Source organism: Falco rusticolus, chromosome 9, assembly GCF_015220075.1.
Source record: "Falco rusticolus isolate bFalRus1 chromosome 9, bFalRus1.pri, whole genome shotgun sequence".
In the NCBI taxonomy this organism is placed as follows: Eukaryota; Metazoa; Chordata; class Aves; order Falconiformes; family Falconidae; genus Falco; species Falco rusticolus.
The window spans coordinates 34,122,836-34,141,562 of NC_051195.1; the positions used below are offsets into that span (position 1 = coordinate 34,122,836).

Below are 18,727 nucleotides of genomic sequence, written 5' to 3' on the forward strand. Positions count from 1 at the left end.
TTATAAATATTTTCATGTCATTGTAGATTCACCTGCCCACCACCATCGCTGGGGGACAGCTAGCATCTCTTGCAATGATGGACATATTTTGATGGCCATGTTTCGCTAATGCCACCTGGCTTGAGAGACTCCTCATCGTGAATGCTCTCCTGAAGGTGAGCCCATAAATCTCACCCACAGGAGAGCTGAAAACTCACGGTCTAGCATTTCAGGTTAAGGTCAGGGCCAGCGTGCTCTTCCATCCCACTCCCTCCTCCCCCAAAAACTCCAGACTAATAACAACCGATATAGTTTTCGTACTGCGCAACTGTATACCAAAAGGTTGCTTCAGAGAAGGCAGAGCCACATCAAACTCCTGCCACAGATGGGGCAAAATGGGGCACTCCACAGAAGGAGACACCAAAATAATCTCCACGGAAACTCACAGGACTGGGTCCCACAGGCAAGGTCAGTGACATCCTCTGTGTTTTGTGACTCGACACAGGTATCGGAGCATAAGTAGCTCAACAACATCCAGACCTGGGTGGATACCGATGTCCAGTGACAGTTTACATAGCAAGACCATTTACAACCACATTTTTATGCAGGCATGTGAAACAGCAGTAGCATACCCAAGTCCTTTTGCTGGGCCTGTCACTAGAAGCTAACACAAAGAGGATGTGATAGATCACCAGAAAAATCTTACCAGTTGACTAAGACTGTCATACAGCAACCACATGACTGATGGCCATATGAAAAGCAAATTTGTTTCAGCTTTCTGTGCAACGGTCAATTTTACACATTTTGTAGTGTAATATTTAATGTACATTACGTAGCCTTATATACATGTACTATAATTATGTAGTATAATACTTAGGCTTATGGAAGATCCTACCTAAACTCAGATTACATGCCTGGGGAGCTTTTAGAAAAGATGAGTAAAAAAAACCAACCCCAAAGGTGGCATATCATCTATTGGAATTACTTTTGTCCACTTGCATATAGCACAAAAGATTGACATTGTCAATGAGCCACTCAAGACAGACATCCAATTCCTGTAAATACATTTTCACTGAATTCTAGAAGGCAGCTGGCTTCACCTCTGCAGAAATTCTACATTTTCCTAATTGACTTGTAAAACAAAGATTTTGTGCCAGTTATATATATACCTTAGCAGGTTTCTGTTCAATTATTTTCAACATCTGTAAAAAGCCACCACAGAAGGACTTTTAAAAAATCAAATAGCAGCAACACAGCCCCATATAGGGGAAGAGAACTGCTTTTCTATAACTCCTTTTTTTCCTCCCACACTGGACAATACTGACAGGTTGAGATTTAACCAGAGATGGGCTCCTTTTACAAGATTGCTTATATAAAGCAAAGATAACGCCAGCTGGGTTCATTTGAACGAGGACATCTTGGGAAGAGCTGACACCGCAGCTATTGGAATAAGATTGGAATGAAAAGCTGAAATAATTAGCCCTTTTCTGTCTCGTAAGTATAATACTTAAATTTCTTGTAGCATGCATAGGATTATAATTAGAAGGAATTGTCACTGAAATGTACTGTATGAGCTTTTTACAAATATAAGGTTTTAAGTAGAGGCTGTGTTTAAATGTTGAAATCTATAGTTTTTGTTGGAAATACTTAATTAGGAAGATTTCTTTTTCTTTACCTAAAGGATATTTGTTACTTCTGACAGTCTGTTCAGTAATATGTATATGAGGGCAGACACTGAAGAGTGTCTATGAAGGGAAAATAGGAGAACTCCAGTCCCAATCCCATGGGCTGTACGTGCTTCTCCCTGTGGGAAACAGCTTAAAGGTTTGAGGCCTGAAGTGGAAATTTAAATTCCTGTATGTATGTTTTCCTAAAAACTCAACATTTAGTAGTAAAGGAGAAAATGTGTGATTTGCCAAAAATGAGCTACGTGAAGTTAAGATGATATACATCAGGATAGCCATCACAACAAAGAATAGTTTTAGCATTAGATTTATAAGCACAACATGTATGTTATTGCATCAATTTATTCTAGTAATTTCTATTCCCTCTTCTTTCAGATCCTATTGTTTCGGTTTCATTTGGTTATACTAACACTTTAGATTTAGACTCTTAACAAAAACAAAGAAAAACTAGAATAATGAAAAGCCACCACTAAAATGAAATAGCAAAATTGCCACAATAGTGACCCAGCAACAATAACCGTCTTGGAAATGTTTATCCTGTAGATGCAATTAAGTTGGGTGACAGAATATCAGCAATGCTATTTGGTTTTCTCTGCAAGAAGAACGTGTTTAACAGTAGATACATTTTCAGGTCTGCAGCCAATGCATTGTTTTTATTTCCAATTTTAAAGACCATTTCAGCTTTTATTCCCTGTGTCCTCAGATCATTGCAAGAAATGGTGACTCTTACTATTTATTTGCTGGTCATCTTGGCTCAAGCTCTTGCAGGGCCTTGCAGTCCAAATAAAGCAGGTAAAATAACTTAAGTCTCCTAAGATCTTCTTTTGTAATTAAGCTGCCGAAGGGTTTTTTCTATTTAAAAGTGGAAAGGTTTTTCTTCAGAAAGTTAAACTGTGGATTCTGGAGAGCTAATCCTTACATTTATTTTATTGATCTGCTTTCAGCTAGCACAGTAAAGCATATACTACTAAAGTCCTAGCCCCACAGAGAATTAGGCATATGCTTAACTCTGTGCAGTAATCACAGTTCAATAAAGTTAAGCACAAGGAGAATTCAGGCATAAAATGGCAAAGAAAACAACAACAATTAGAAAATATCTGAAATAGCACAGGTTAGATGCAGCAGATCTTTGCTGTCCAAGCTGGGCTTTCGTCCCACTGACTGCCATCAGATGACAAGTGCTGAATGAATGTGCTGGGCTGAGCTCCTGAGCCACACTGCTATATTAAACAAGAAAAGCCCCAAAATCGTTGAAGCTAAGGCTCTAATTTCATACTGATTTCTGCCTAGAAATTCATGTGATCTGGTGCCAGGCAGACCTGTAATATAGAATTCACTACAGTTAAGAAATCCGCTTTAGAAATGTGTTGGAATACGCCTCAATATAGATTTCTTTGTGTGTGCGTGACTGGCGTCAGGCTACTGTCAGTAATTTCATTGTATATCGTACATATTTGACCCTCTAGCCCTTTATTTCAGTACCTCCAGTTAAAGAAGCAGTTTCTCTGAACTGCAGGAATGTTTATAGCTGTAAAGTCACCAGAGTTACAAATGTGACCATCATCACAAGCTGAACCAGCCTGCGTGAGCTAAAGGTTTGTTGACCAGAAAGGACCAAGTTGTTAAGGTCCCTAGTTGTCTTTCCCCAAGTATTCCCTAACAGATATGGAAAGGCTGCAAAACAAGGCTTTTATCATAAAAATAAGAGTGTCAAGGGCTTTAAAAGAAATAACTGAGTAGTTCCAGGCAGAGTGTCTTTTTTTTCTGACTGTAGTAATTGGAAGTCTTTCTCAATTTTCAGGTCACTAATGGCTAGTCAATATTTGCCCTTTATATTCCCATCAGACAGTCAAATGCACACTGCCCGATTCTCTTTGAAAATTGTCCAATTTCACTATCATGAAGCAATAAGTCTGTAAGTTATGATGTTCAATATTCATGGTTGTATTAGCAGTCACAGTGTTTGGAAACATATTGCACTGCTATTTACCATTGCTGTTAACAGCGCTAGGATTTCAGTTCATTCACTATCGCTAGTAACAGGGCTAGGCTTTTTGGTTCATTTTCAGATCTTAGCTTTTAACTTGAGAACTGTAAAAATTCCATTTGCGCTGGCACTGCAATGCTAGTGCCAGGAAAGAAAGGGCAAAAGATCTATCGTGGTCTAGATCTAATGCTGCTACAAAAAGGTGCAGGTCTACCAAAGAACTTCACTAATATTATTTTACAAACTCGGTGGCATTACAGAAGCCAGTTCTGCAGCATAAACTAATCTGACAGATTTCAGTGCACCTATTTTTGACTTTGGGTTTCTCAGCAGTGTCTCTGCTCCCCCATCAGCTATTCCAGAAAGATAAAAAATTTACATGAAGTTCTGCATTGATTAGAAGGCAAAGGCCAAACTCTTCCGAAGAGGGCAGAATTTAAGAACCCAAAGGTCAGTTTTGTGTAGCGAAAGCTGCTTATGTTAGGGGACCTTCCAGCACCCACCCCTGCTCACAGAAATTTAATACCAATGGAAAGCAGGTGTGCAGACCCAGCTCTTTGAAAGAAAAACACCACTGAATATCACTCTAGGTGCATTATTTTCCTTTCAGATGTAATTCTGGTATACTGCTATCCTAAAACCATCATTACCAGAATTCCGGAGTGTCCTTATGGATGGGAGGTTAATCAACTGGCACTCGGAGGCATTTGCTACAATGGCATCCACGATTCAGGATATTACCAATTCACAATCCCGGACCTATCACCTAAAAACAAATCATACTGTGGGACACAGTCAGAGGTAAGACTATTTAAGGTCAACATTTCTGAGCTGGACTCAGAAATCAGCTGGACTCACTTGAGAGAGTCTGGTTTCCTTCAGCCTGGAGTCGGCTTTAAGCACTGATGGAAGGAGAAGGCAAACCCCAGTATCAGGTAAGGAAGAATCAAATAGTTGTGCTTTGCGCATCTACAGGCAAAGTACTCGCATGCTTATCAATATTAATCTATGTGTTAGTCACCCATTTGCACCTGTATTACACAGAACCTATATATAGTAAGGCATATGTATAGGCAGCATAGCATATAAAGAGCTAGAAAACCATTTTTCCTTAGGGATGGTGTTTTGTCACCAGATAGAGTCCTCGTGTTGCAAAGTAAGAAGTTGTTGCTGATGCCTCAAAGACTCAGTACTGCCTACATTTCTGTCTCACCATCCACAGTTCAAGAACCCCATTTATCACTTCTACAACTCCATTGTCTCCAATGACTCCTCAGTGATTGTGAAGAGCCAGCCTGTGAATTACTCATTCTCCTGCACATACAACGCCAACTACCTGGTGAACCAGGCTGCCTTTGATCAAAGGTACGTCCTCTTCTGCAAGTACATCTCACCCTGTCTTCAGTACCATATCCCACTCATATGGAAACTTTACGTCCCCAGGGTGGCCACCATCCATGTGAAGAATGGGAGCTCCGGCTCATTTGAAAGTCAGTTGTCCCTCAACTTCTACTCTGTAAGTGCTCTTTGCCACCCAGCTTTTTCGCCTTCACGTTCCGCAGGCCTCAGCCTAAGAACTGGGAAAAAAGGGCCTCTGGTCCTGACTGTGAAGTGTCACAGAGCACATCACTAGCCTGGAGCAGATAATTACAGTGGGGTTTGCAGGGGTTCTTCTTTCTGCTGAGTAACAGAGAACAGAACAGACACATGCTAACTGTTTTTTTAAATCCCTCCAAATCGGGCAGATTCTTCTGCTGAGAGACACGTTTCTAGCATGTTGATCGGTTTTACAAGAAAAAGCAAAATTTGTTTTTAGTCCCACTCAAAGAGCAGCATGCATCTTTAGACACCACTGCTACCACCTAGTCTCTACAGACACAGCAAAGCTCCATGCATTTCTCTTGCAATTTGCTTCCTGGCCCTCTCATCTGACAGCTATTTCGTGTTCCCCAGAGATCTTTAGGTCATACTGGAATTGCGCCTCTTACAAAATATTGTCCCTGGATATCAGGCTGATCTTTTCAAAGATCCCTCTCCTCCCCACAGCTCTGCCAGCTCCTGATCCTGGAATCTTCTTTCCACCAAAGCACAACTGAGAGCACCAAAGCAGCCTCTCTATTTTAGAACAGCTAGAAAAAAGTGCAGCTAATAACATACAGTGTTAAATTCATAGGTCAGGTAGAGGGAGTACCACAAGGTGGACTGATGGAAATCTCTCCCCCCACACTCTGCATTTTGGGCACCAATTGATCACTAAACATTTTGTCAAGCTTTGGGTGCCACATAAAAACCCATGTGGTCTTTTTTTCCTGATACACAGCACACTGGTAGTACGTACTGGCAAGGTCTCAGGAGGTACCACACTGCTCCTGTCAGCTCCTGTAAGAACGGCTGCAAAAAACAAAGGACAGACAGTAAGCCATGGATCTCTGGGACTTTAATTTTTTGCCAAATTACTGTTTTGTTCTAATGGCTGTGGGGTCCCAGGAGTCAAGAAGTGTCTGAACTGTACCAATACATTTTCCCACTGAGCAAAAGTACAGAACAAGCTCAGAAAGCTAATAGACCAGTCCTTTGTTATTTTGTTCACATTTTCACTGGGGAGAAAAGGGTAATTTCAGTGAAACATTCTTTTTGGTTTTCTGGCAAAATAGAAGATTTATTTTGCCTTGCTGTGCATCTCTGCTGCTGCCTGACACAACCCTCTGCCTCTGGTGGCTATACTTCCAGGTGCTTCATGTGCCCATTTCCTCATCCAGAAGCAGTGCCCAAGCTGCAGGGTAACCCGGTGGCAACATCTCACCTGCCTTTTAGTCCATGACACACCATTAACATCACAGGACCGTGATGCAGTATGAGGGGCTGGAGCCTGAACAGAAATCAGACCTTCAGCACTGAAATGTGTTGTGAAGAAAAACAAGATAGTACCCTAAAACAGGGTAGAGCAATAGAGTTTGGAAAAAGAAGCTGTATACCAGGTTCAACTCATTTTAGCACTAGGACTCATATGAGTTTTGTGACAGTACTTCTGCAAGTTCTCTCCTTTGGTGAAATCCTTGGTGAAATGAGAATTTCTCAGGGCACTTAACAGCCATGAATCACTAACCTAAACACTGCCTTGAGCCTTAGCTTCAGTGCTTCCAGTCCATCAGATGTTGCAGTGGGAATACTGTAGTGCCTCATAGCCACCTCGCTGTGCAGGCAAGGAAAGGTACATAAGAAAGTCGGTACCAGGGAACTGAGCAAGCACAGCAGGGAAAGATAGTCCAACAGCTTCAGAAATGCATACACCTGAATCCTGCTGTGTAGATTTAACTAAGTAAACCAATGCTATGATTAAACCTGTTACTCTTTATATAGTTCTGGTAGTAGCTTTGTTATGCTCTTACACAACAAAAACCAGCAGGACTTAAGGTATATACTTCAGTGTAGTTGTAACTAGACCTTTTCACCCGAGTACCACACACTACACTGCTTCGAGCAGGCTGGCTTTTTAGTGGATGAATGACTGTAGCTGGCAGAGCTCTTCCTGCACTCTCGTGTCCCCTCAGCTCTCACCATGCTGGGACCACAAGCACAAATCACAGAGTGCTGAACCTTTGCATGTGGGCACATGATTTCTGCTTGAATTCATGCCTTCTCCCTGACATGTGGCCATCTCCCAAAACGCCATTCCTATTCCATACAGTCATCTCCAGTCTCTCACTCCCATTAGCTTCACCCTCCACTTCTGGTATACCAGAAGCAGCTCGCTTCCTACCCATGCTGTGATATAACACATACCACAACCCAAATAGCATCAAATTCTGCCACTTACTATCATTATACACCCAATATTAACAAAACAATTGTTAAACACCATCTTGGGCTTGCAATAGTTCTACTACTAGGTGTAGAGTTTGGAGCTTGCAGTTAATAAGAGCCCAGACTTCTGGTGTCCATCTCTCCAGAGCTGTCTGAAGATGCCACATGCCTTTGCTTTGCACGTTACTAGTAACACATGATGCCTTTCTCTTTGTCTTTCAAAGAATGCCAAGTTTTCAAGTATAAAAGAAGCCCCTTTCGTCGTTGAAACATCAGAAATTGGTTCTGACATATTTGCTGGAGTGGAAGCTAAGGGCTTAAGTGACAGGTAGGCAAGGGAAGGAGTAATAATTAATGAACTGGCAATTGGGACATTCCTTGTTAATCCGGGGTTTGTATCTCCCCAGATTCAAAGTTGTTCTCAACAACTGCTGGGCAACTCCCTCCTCAGAGTATTTCTACCAGATCCACTGGCCTCTGATCACCAAGGGGTAGGTGCTGGTGGGACCTGGGGTGGGACTCTGCCCAGCCCAGCCCCGAGGACGGCAGAAAGCCACAGGCTGGGGATGAGGGGGCAAAGGAGAAGCCGGCCCACGGCAGGGCAAATGTATTCATCGGACTGTGACCTCAGGAGATGGTTCGCTGAAGCCATGGAGACTGACACTTCTTCTCCATATACCACACAGGTGTGCCACGGACAGCTCCATCCTCGTGCACGAGAATGGGAAAACAAACCGGGCAACGTTCCAGTTCAATGCCTTCCGTTTCCGTAACATCCCCAAGCTGTCCAAGGTCTGGCTGCACTGCGAGACGCATGTCTGTGACAGTGAGAAGTTCTCCTGCCCAGTGGTAAGGCCTCCCTCCCAGAGACACACATGGTGCTAAGTTTATTCAGTGGATGTTGAGACCTTCCTGAGGGCACGTCAGGTGCAGAGCCAGCGCCAGGGCTTTCAGCAGATGGAGCCATCACAATGCGTGAACCCGAGTGGTCAGCCGTGCACCCCGACCCCAGTCATGCCACAGGCATCACACACAACATTGGGCAACTTGTTCAAATGTATTGAGAAATAAGGCAGCCATTGAAAAACTCAGTTCTTTTCGATATCCCAGACTACAGTCCTGTCTGATAAACAGCTACAGTTAAACACAAGCTTGAAAAGGGGAAGAAAGTAGAGCGGTTTTTTTTTTTTTCTTTTTGTTTTTTTTTTTTTTCTCCATTTTACCAAATCCCTCGGTGCCAAGGGCATCCTGGGGGCACCAGGAGAACCTGACTCAAAGCTCACTGCTAGTCAAACGAAACCTCCTAGTCCCCCTTCCCAGGGAACATCCTCTGCTATCCTGCAGTAACTCACTGCCCCTGCAGCAGTCCTGTTCTGCATTAAATACATCAATTACCACTGGAGCAGGGACCGAGGTCGAAGAGTAGGTCCCTGTGACCTTAGGTGGGAACAGGGTGGGGGGCTATACAGGCAAATTATTTAGCATGGGCAGCTGCGCACCTCTTGCACCAACTGATGCAAGGGTGAGGGTTACCAAAGTGTGTTTCTTTAAAGACTTCTTTCTCTCTGCCTCCTTCACTAAGTCAGAGCTTTGCTGTTCTTTTTCTCATGCACTGACTGTATCATTGCTTAAGACGAAGTCAAACTTTATTTAATCTGAAATGAAAGCCCAAAAATATTCCTGGGCCAACATACTGTTGTTTCAACAACAAATATTTCTTGCTGGAGAAGAGAAAGCATCACTCCTAGTGAAACTAGCTTTTCTTTCTAAACCCTTTCTCAGTGCAGGACCCAAATTAAGATAGCAGTTTATTACCCAGCCTCAGTGCTAACCAGAGGGCACATATCTGTGCATAATTTGCAGGTTTGACAAAAACACATTGTTAGAAATCCAAAGTTTCAAAGACAAAAGAAAAAAATTGTTTTTTAGAGATTTCTTCAACTTTTTATCCCACCACAGACCAGGGTTAAAAGAAAACACAAAACCAGTACTCTGTATCTACCTCTCTGACAGTGCTGCCAAACACCTACATCATCCTTTCAGGCACAGAGTGGAATTCCCTCCTCACCCTCCTGCATAGGATAATTGCTCCATCAGGCTAACATCCCTTGAGTCCACTTCCAACCCAAAAATGCAGCTGGTGATTTGCTGCAATTAAGGCTGAACCAAGCTGGGGGTCTCTGCTTACAAGCAACTCATGACAGAATTACCACATGCTGTGTTTGTAAAAAAAATATGTTCACAGCTGGGGATCTGCAAAGGTCAGGGGACATGCAAGGACCTTTAATCTGTAGAGCACTGCCTCCCATACAGACCTTATCAGCTGTGACAGGCATCATTAGTGCTGGACATGAGATGATCTATATGAAAGGGATTCGGTGCTTCCTGTGTCTACCCAATGTGAATCAATTATAATTAACAATAAACAACAACAGAAGACTTCACAGAGCTCACAGGTTAAATAGATGGAGCTCAGCTGTCCCCTTCCTTCTTGACAGGAGTTTTGTTTAAGGCAGGGTAGAAAGGGCAGCCCAGGAGGACCTGTAATTAGCAAGTAGCCACCTGTCTGGGCTCCTGCCATCTCACAACTGGAAAGAGTGCTTACACTGACAGCCACTCTAAGGGCTGTGGCACACCAAAATGCCCAGAAAATGCACTGTAAAGACTTTAAATCTCTCCTGCACCACCACCACCACTCCCCTCCCCCCCCCCCCCCCCAGTAATTACAGAGGAAAAAGAATCCCTAGAAAATAGGCAGCAATACTTACACAGTTTTCATTTCCTTGGATGGAAACATGAGAATTTGGTTGGGATTTTTTTATTTTAATTTTTCTTGTATACATGGCTTTCTCTCTGATCTCTTCAGATCTGTGACAAACGAAAACAACGCATGGAACAAACTGGAGGTGTTTTAGTGGCGGAGATTGCTGTACGCAGTAAGTGGCTGGGTTTCTGGGGTGTTTCTCCCTTTGGGAAGCAAGGAAGCTGGGAGCCACCCGTGGCTCGCAGCACAGGAGCAAGCAGAGGGAACCCAAAGTCTCTGCCAGACCCTTTCCCCCATGGCAGCGGGAGTCCTGAACAGCCGTTGGTCTCCTCCAGGCTCTGGCAGGAGAGCTCAGTGAAACTCTCCTCATTCACAGAGTGAGTCAAGGCACCCACTTGGCATTAACAATAAATGGCCAAGCCACTGACATGCCGAGTTCGCAATGTCAACCCCACTCACCTGCACCTGACCTCAGCAACAGCCCAGACATGCTCTGACAGATTGCCCAGGAGTGGGAGAGAGGTCAGGATTAGGAGCAGTGGGAAAGAAAATCTTTGGTTTGGTACTTCAGCATACTCATAACTCTGGTAGGTTAACCCTTTGTGCCTATCCATCCTGATATACAAATTGAACTGCCACCAGGTTTCCCCATCATAAAACAGCCCCTGTAGTTCCTCTAACTGCTACCTCCTGGAGGCAACAGAAATTTCTCCAGGGGCTGGTTTAATCCTGCAGATCCAGTACATCTTTGGAAACAGGTCCTTGGAACAAGGTATGCCCAAATCATATTTTCACTGGAGCCCTTTATGCTAGTTTATCACTTACATCCACATCAACCTGAAAGCTAATATAAAATTACAAAGACATGTAAAGCAGCATTACTGCAATCCACCAGTAAAAACCCCATCAATTTTAGAAGATAACTGAGGAGCCTTTTATAAATTCAGACAGTATGGCCAATAGGAAGAAATAGCCAGAATTTCAAAATGTGCAAATGTTATCTGTTCTGCTTTTACAAAGAATGCTGGTGCACTTTGCCCTATTTTAAACATGCCATCCCAATGTTATCTTTTTCTCTTATTTTATACAGGCAAAGGTTTATCCAGATTTTACACACTCTCAGGTAAATAGCAAAGTACAACAATGAAAATATCAAACCCAATATGGATTTTGAGTGGCTCTGCCAACATAAAACCCATAGCTCAAAGAAACAGGTGAAAAAATTAGTAAATTTGGCACAAAGGGAAATATTTCAAAATCAAACTGTATTTCTCAATGTTACACTCTGTCTTCCTCCTTTCAGCACATCCCTCACTGGACAATAAAATCATACCAATAACTTCCAATACTGAACATTAATTTCTCTTATTTTCACACCCTCTTCCCCAAAAGGAACAAGCATTTTTCACTGCGTTAACAAAGATAACTGAAAGCACTTTTATTTGGAAAGGGTTTGAAAAACGCCTTTCAAAGCCTATTTGTTAAAACTTGAAATGGTGACAGAGCCACGTTAGGGGCATGCAGTTGCACTGAGGGGGGTGGGAAGACAACGTGAAAGGCAGCTGGCAGGGAAGTACTCACAATGAATCTGTGTTTTTCTTGCAGATATCATCTTCCACCTACTCTTTGTGACTGGATTTTGTGCTGTTTTATTATAATTGGCAAACCAGCTGCGTTTCTTAACTTTTCCCAATCCTGTATGGACCTGGACTTCTTTACTAAAAATGTTTATTTTACAGAGGAAAGAAATGAAAGCTACAAAAAATCCTTGTGCACCATTTTACCAGCTAAATAAAACATTCTGCGAGCTTTGTGCCTCAAATACTGGAGAATCCCAAAATAGATTTACCTCTCCCTAGCCTCTGCAGGCATTTTAAACTAGTGAAAACCCAAGGGTTATGTATTCTACCCATGCCTCCTTTTAAAGGGGTGTGATGCCAAGAGTACCTGTTTCTAGAGAGAACACAGGGATATGCATTTTTCAACACAAATTTTACCTTCAGGGTCCCCCTTCCCCATCAGTCTCAGTGTGGTACCAAACTCCCCTCCAGGCCTGGTCTTGCAAGATCCTAGCTTGATCTGTGAAGCCTTTGAACGAGATGAAAACCAACCTAACATGTCAAGGATCAGAGAAAAGGATGCATTTTATCAAGCAGTAGTTAGAAGGTCCTCAGAATTAATTACCTGATATTTCTTTCCTGCGCCTCAGCATTGCCAGTACCGATCAGTTGGGTTATGTAGAGTATGACACATGCTGCAGTAGGTACAACACTGTTACAAGTAAGAGGTCTTGCTGACAGGGCAGGCTCAGTGCTGTATAGCTGCATGGTGTGGATGCAAATTAAGCACACCTGAGGTTAGAAAACAAGCTAATGAGCTTTACACTTCCTTGAAGACGCAGCTGGTGTCAGATACAAGAGGGTTTGGGTGTTAGCTCTGCACCTGAGTAACATCAGCTCTTAAACAACAAGAAGAAATTGCTAGAAAGGGAAACCATGGTTGCTAAAGAGCAAGAAATATCAAGACATGAAATAATTTCCCAGCAAGAGCGATGGTAGGTTCCTTACTTCCAGTAATTACTAAAACAATGTTGAACAAAACTCTTGAAAGTGTATGAACATTCTAAGGCCTTTTCCATGAAACTTCCAGGATCCTATATGTGAAAGGGAGAATGACTACAGCTGTTACACCTCCTATTAATGAACACAGCAGGTGTACCTGTGTCTGTACATACTGCAGCATAAGCACATTATAGATGTTTGTAGACAGGAAATCTCCTGAATAGTTCTATTAAATTAAGGATTTTGAGCTCCCTGTTCTTTTTGAAACCTCATTGTTATGACAATAATGCATAGCTAGAACACACATACATTACCGCCACAGTTTTCAAGTACACACAGATCCCACTTATTATGGACTCCATTTGCTCCTCTAGGTGTAATCTCAGTCCATGTGTATTTATAAGTAACTGAGAAAAATAAAGCTGTTTAGAAGCTGAATTACAGCTGACAGCATCCTGCCTGACAGCCTGCTGAAAAGGCATTTAGCCATCGCACACAACAGAGGGCACTCTCTGGACAGGATTGTCTGGATTAGACAGACGGGAGTTAAAAGATCATAGTATCAGAGAACAGACTCATGAAATCATTTAGGTTGCAAAAGACCTTGAAGATCATTGAGTCCAACTGTTAAGCCAACACTGCCAAGTTACCACTAAACTATGTCCCTAACCACCACACCTACATGTCTTTTAAACTCTTCCAGGGATGGTGATTCCACCACCTCCCTGGGCAGCCTGTTCCAATGCTTGACCACCCTTTCAGTGAAGAAATTTTTCCTCATACCCAATCTAAACCTCCCTTGGTGCAACTTGAGGCCTTTCCCTCTTGCCCTGTCGCTTGCTACATGGAAGAGACCGACCCCCACCTGCCTACAACCCCCTGTCAGGGAGCTGTAGAGAGCAACAAGGTCCCCCCTGAGCCTCCTCCTGGCCAGGCTGAACAGCCCCAGTTCCCTCAGCCGCTCCTCATAGGGCTTGTGCTCCAAAGTATTTCTCAGGGGTACAAGTTTCTAAAGCAGAGCAGAGCTATCAAATATTTTGTGCACCACAGGACATTTTGATAAGAGAGAATGATCCTGCAGGGTTTTCTCTACCATTCACTGCTTTGCCTCCTTTTCTGCTTCCCTCCTCCCACTAACACCCTGAGTTTCAACACCTGCCAAGTGGCTCTACATCTTCAAATTCTTGTCCTTGCCAAATGAGATTAACACACCAGCTTCTTCTCCAAAGCCTGTTTCTTTTGCCTTGCCTTTGCAGCAGTCACTGCTCTCCTACCACAGCTATTTTGTGAAGAAAGCCTTGAACCGAGTTTCCTTGGTAGGCTGATTAATTTTCTTCCTGATTATGCAACGTGTTGCTTTGGAACAAACCTTACAGAATTGCAGCAGCTGTGAAGTTTGCCTGCAAATTCCCAGGCCGCCTCCCTGCCCACTGTGGGATGGAGCCTCTGGGCATACATATCTCCTATATGTGTTACTGTCACACACAGTGCAGGTAATGCAGCCAGCAAGCTGTGGTTGTAGGGTAGGCAAAGCCCTATTACCAATCCTGGTCTGGATCACTGTCTCCCTACAGTCACAGAAATGGTTTGTTGCTAAAACAAACAAAAACCCAAAACCCCAAACACAACTGAAAAACAGCTCTCAGAGGTGACTGTGAAAAGATCTATGTACCAGAGAAGGCAGCAACACATGAACAAGTTTCAGCTCCAGAAGTACTGTTTCTCAAAAAAAGCACAAGTAGTCCATCCTAAATAGCTTGCATTAAAAATACGGGCTACAATTCACCTTAATTTTTCCTAACAGGCATATGGCTCATCACTATTTATTCTACTAAATACTATTTATGTTGCCAGTATCAGAAAATGCAGTGATTGCAAAAGATTTTAGCACAACCTGAAGCTTGATAGACTTCATTATTTCGGGTGCATTACAATGATTGATCTTCTTCAGCTGGCAGGGCATGAAAATGCTTGCTTTGATCTCTGCATCTGAAAGTCCAACTCAAGGCTGATTGTGGAAATATAGAGGGAGAGGAAGGTTAGTTACAAGGGATGCAGATAATCTGTTTAGAACTCAACATTTGTTTTCCCAAAGATTACAGTTTGGTTTTGTCCCAACTCTTCCTCCCATTTGGATGAACTGTAATGAGGCAAGAGTTTTTACAGGCTTTCCTTCTCATGGTTTGGCATTGCAATGCTGAAGCACAAGGTCACTGAGGTCATGGCAAGAAGCAGGAAAGAAATGAACACACACAGGTGTCCAGATGATAACAACACAAATTGCATCACAACTGTCGCTAGTACAGTGACACACATTTACACACTATTTTGTTGATTAAATATAGGTCACTTCTCACTTGCAAGTGGTAAACAACATTAACCTGGGTGGCCTTTGTTTGACAGTCCCTGCAGATGTAAATAAGGATTAAGAAGGTCCAACAGTAATTGCCAATGAAAGAGTGAGTCAGATCTAACACAAAACCCTCAAGAAGTACAAGCCAGCAAGCATACCACCTATGCAAGCTGGTACTTTCCATCCTTGACGCTCTATATTTAGTGCCCCCAAACAAGCAGTGCCATGGCACTGTGATTCCTTCCACTCCTGCCACCCCAGGTCCAACAGTGAAAACGAAGGAGCAGGCTCTGAGACTGTCAAAGTCAGAAGTAATTACAGTCAAACATTGTGCCTTATTACATCCTGTGCTGGGACCCCATAATTTCAAATCCAAACTTGAGAATGAATCCTCAGTGGCTGTTTATCAGAGGACTCGCAAATGATTTTGATGTGAAGATGTCAGACTAGATCTGACCTGAGATGCCCACCTAGTGCATCCCCTGCTAGCTCTGCCCTGAAAGAAATGAAGCCACATCAGGGCTGCAAGCCGCCCTGTAGGGGGATCTCAGCTTAGTGGCACACTGAGGTAAACATTGCATACACTGCCAGGATTGGCAATACATTGCACAATATAAACACAGGCAATGTCACAGATCCAGATAACTCCCCATCTTAACCCTAATTTAAACACCGACTTCATCTCTTTATTCTGTAAATCCATGACGTTGTGTTTAAATGTCCTAGTCAGAGGCAAGGAAAGACCCTACTTAACTCAGAATAGTATCATAAGAGACATGATTTGATAAATACAAACCCCATCGTACAAGTGCATAGGCTGTATTAGGAGTGAACCTCCTCACTCTGTTCTGAAGACCAAATCTTTTCACGTTATCTCTACCTAAAGGGCAGCTGTCACTCACAGGTGCAGAGCTAAAAATAGCTATTGACTGATTGGACCCCACAGCCCTTTCATATAGCTTATCCTTGTGGCGCTGCAAAGGTCGAGTCCCGTGGCTTCAGAGAAATAAGTAATAATTCCTGCAGCCAGGCACACAAGGGGGAGACTAGTGTCCTGAGCTCTGTCAGAAGCTGCATTGCACCCCGAAGTACAGAAATCAGCCTGCTTCCCAATACATTTTTCTTTACTTTGTTGTTACAAGGAAAACCTGGTACCCACTAATGTCTTAGCCTGCTCTTTAAAAGCAATTGTTAGACATGTTCCAGTTCTAAATTCTAAGATAAATGCTGTTAAATTCACCTGGAATGCAAACAGCTCCTCTGTGGTACAACTGGTCTCCATCCTTCCCAGATTGCTTCCCACACTGAGCAGCCTGTGCCTCCTCTCCTGCTAAATTTTCTCTGCACGTGGTTTCATCCACATTAACACCCTCCTCCCACAGACTGGGTCTCTCTGGGCATTTGCACACTCGGACACAAAGCATCACTGGCAGGGATCCCACCCTGTTGCAAGGCAGTCTGCTTTTCCGCTTACACTCACCTGCTCTAATCAGAAAATAACATCAGCGTTTTCCTTCTGGGAGCAAACATAGCAATGGATGCCAACCACCCAAGACAGACACTCAGGATGTATATCGTACTGATGTTTTAAAAATAAGACAATTAAACCACAACAGGTAGCACGGGTTTGTCAGCAACATGGCCCTGAAGCATGCTTTGAGAAGACCTTGCAGGTTTAAATTGCACGCTGCTTTTCCATGAGTGCATCCAGCGGAGTCCAACCGATGCAGTACCGCAGGACAGGAAGCAGGACAGGCAGGTCCTGTTGCTTGGGGAACACTAAAGCTGAGGTCTGAGCGTAAAGCAAAGCCTTATCACTGGGAAGTGTTTGCACAGCGCTGTAAATTTGAACGGTGATTAATATGTCCTGATAAGATCATTCTGAGCACGTCTCGTCTTCCTGCCCAACACTCCTGTGCTAGCATCTTCAGTGCATACCTCAGAGTACTTTAAAAACAGTAACTGATTGATCAGAAAGACTTAATCTTCCCTTTACAAACTGAGAGAAACTGAGGCAGAAAGAATGACATGAGCAGGTCACAGCAGGGAGGCATCTCAGATTGGTGTTCATTCCAGTAGAGGCAAACATTAATGGAACAACAGAAATAATCATCAAGGAAAAATATGTAGCCTGATCTGATACTTCCGAGGATGAATTGTGAACTGAGAAAACTTGCAAATTTTGCATTTCCTTTATCTGTATTGGAAAGAGAAATTCCATATATAGAAAAAATAAAGACAATAAATTTAAGGGTTCTGATACACAATTTATTATGTACCTGGTGACCCACAGTAACAAATCACAAGCACCCATAGAAAAAATAAGATAAAACTCAGAAGTTAATCACCTGGAAGTTTACACCAACAGGTTTGTTATGCTTTAACCCCAGCAGGCGACTAAGCACCACACGGCCGATGGCTCACTCCCCCCACAGTGGGACGGGGGAGAGAACCAGAAGAGTCAAAGTAAGACAACTCGTGGGTTGAGATAAGGACAGTTTAATAGGTAAAGCAAAAACCGCATGTGCAAGCAAAACAAAACAAGGAATTCCTTCACCACCTCCCGTGGGCAGGCAGGTGCTCAGCCATCGCCAGGAAGGCAGGGCTCCATCACACGGAACGGGGCATTGGGAAGACAAACACCATCGCTCCAAGCATCCCCCACTTCCTTCTTCTTCCCACAGCTCTATATACTAGGCATGATGCCATGTGGTCCGGAATATCCCTTTGGCCAGACTGAGTCGACTCTCCTGGCTGTGTCCCCTCCAAATTTCTTGTGCCCCTCCAGCCCTCTCGCTGGCAGGGCCCGAGAGACTCAAAAGTCCTTGACTTAGTGTAAACACCACCTAGTAACAACCAAAACCATCAGTGTGCTATCAACGCTGTTCTCACACCAAACCCAAAACCCAGCCCTGCACCAGCTGCTCAGAAGAAAATTAACTCTATCCCAGCTGAAACCAGGACAAGGTTTTACCTCACGCTTGCGATAGGTGTGCCACCGTGCCTTGGTGGGTGGCAGTCCTCACCCTCCAAGGTACCCGGACCTCCACCCTCAGCTCACAACCAGCCAGGATCCAGCTCTTTAACTGTGTGAAGGCCAATAATTCAGTTTTTGTAAGTAATTACATCACTCAGGAATTTCATGGACATAACAGCTATTGCTTCAGTGTGGTTGATCCCACTGCGGACAGGCAGGCTGCTAGCCACCATATAAGCATCACCAGTGGTTTCCACTTTTAGCAACAAAAAGAGCACAACTATTTTTATTGCATATCCTAGATGTGGGGTGCAGGGTGCAAATAAATCTGAACCTTCGATCCTGCAGTGACTATTTGCCAAAATGTAAAGAAAAGTGCACAGAAGAAACCCAAAAATGTCTTGAAATTACTGTATCAATTAACTGGACTAAACTGAAATGTTATTCAGGCCTTTTTCATAGGAGGGATTTCAAACCACTTCACAACTTTCTTTGGCAGATAGGGAAACAGGTTTCCTCCTCACAGCCATTAACAGATTAAGAAAACACATTTGCTGCTAGCCTGCCTACCAAGTTATTCTAGCAGAGGTCCCTCCCCAAGGCCAGCAAAAGAATCA

The 18,727-nt window shown here is 43.3% G+C and overlaps 1 protein-coding gene across 2 annotated transcripts; it reads left to right on the forward strand.

Moving 5' to 3' along the window:
* Nucleotides 1-1,381: 1,381 nt before the first annotated feature.
* On the forward strand, nucleotides 1,382-12,041 carry TECTB (tectorin beta). 2 transcript variants are annotated; one of them, XM_037399356.1, is made up of 11 exons: nucleotides 1,382-1,473; nucleotides 2,368-2,456; nucleotides 4,262-4,452; nucleotides 4,874-5,016; nucleotides 5,095-5,167; nucleotides 7,680-7,783; nucleotides 7,863-7,946; nucleotides 8,142-8,304; nucleotides 10,322-10,391; nucleotides 11,310-11,342; nucleotides 11,825-12,041. In XM_037399356.1, exons 2-11 carry the CDS (start codon nucleotides 2,381-2,383, stop codon nucleotides 11,875-11,877), a joined length of 990 nt encoding a protein of 329 aa, XP_037255253.1. In that variant the 5' UTR covers nucleotides 1,382-1,473; nucleotides 2,368-2,380; the 3' UTR covers nucleotides 11,878-12,041. The 2 variants fall into 2 exon arrangements, with proteins under 2 accessions (XP_037255253.1, XP_037255254.1); XM_037399357.1 differs by having other exon boundaries at nucleotides 1,416-1,473; nucleotides 2,346-2,456.
* The last annotated feature ends 6,686 nt before the right edge of the window (nucleotides 12,042-18,727 follow it).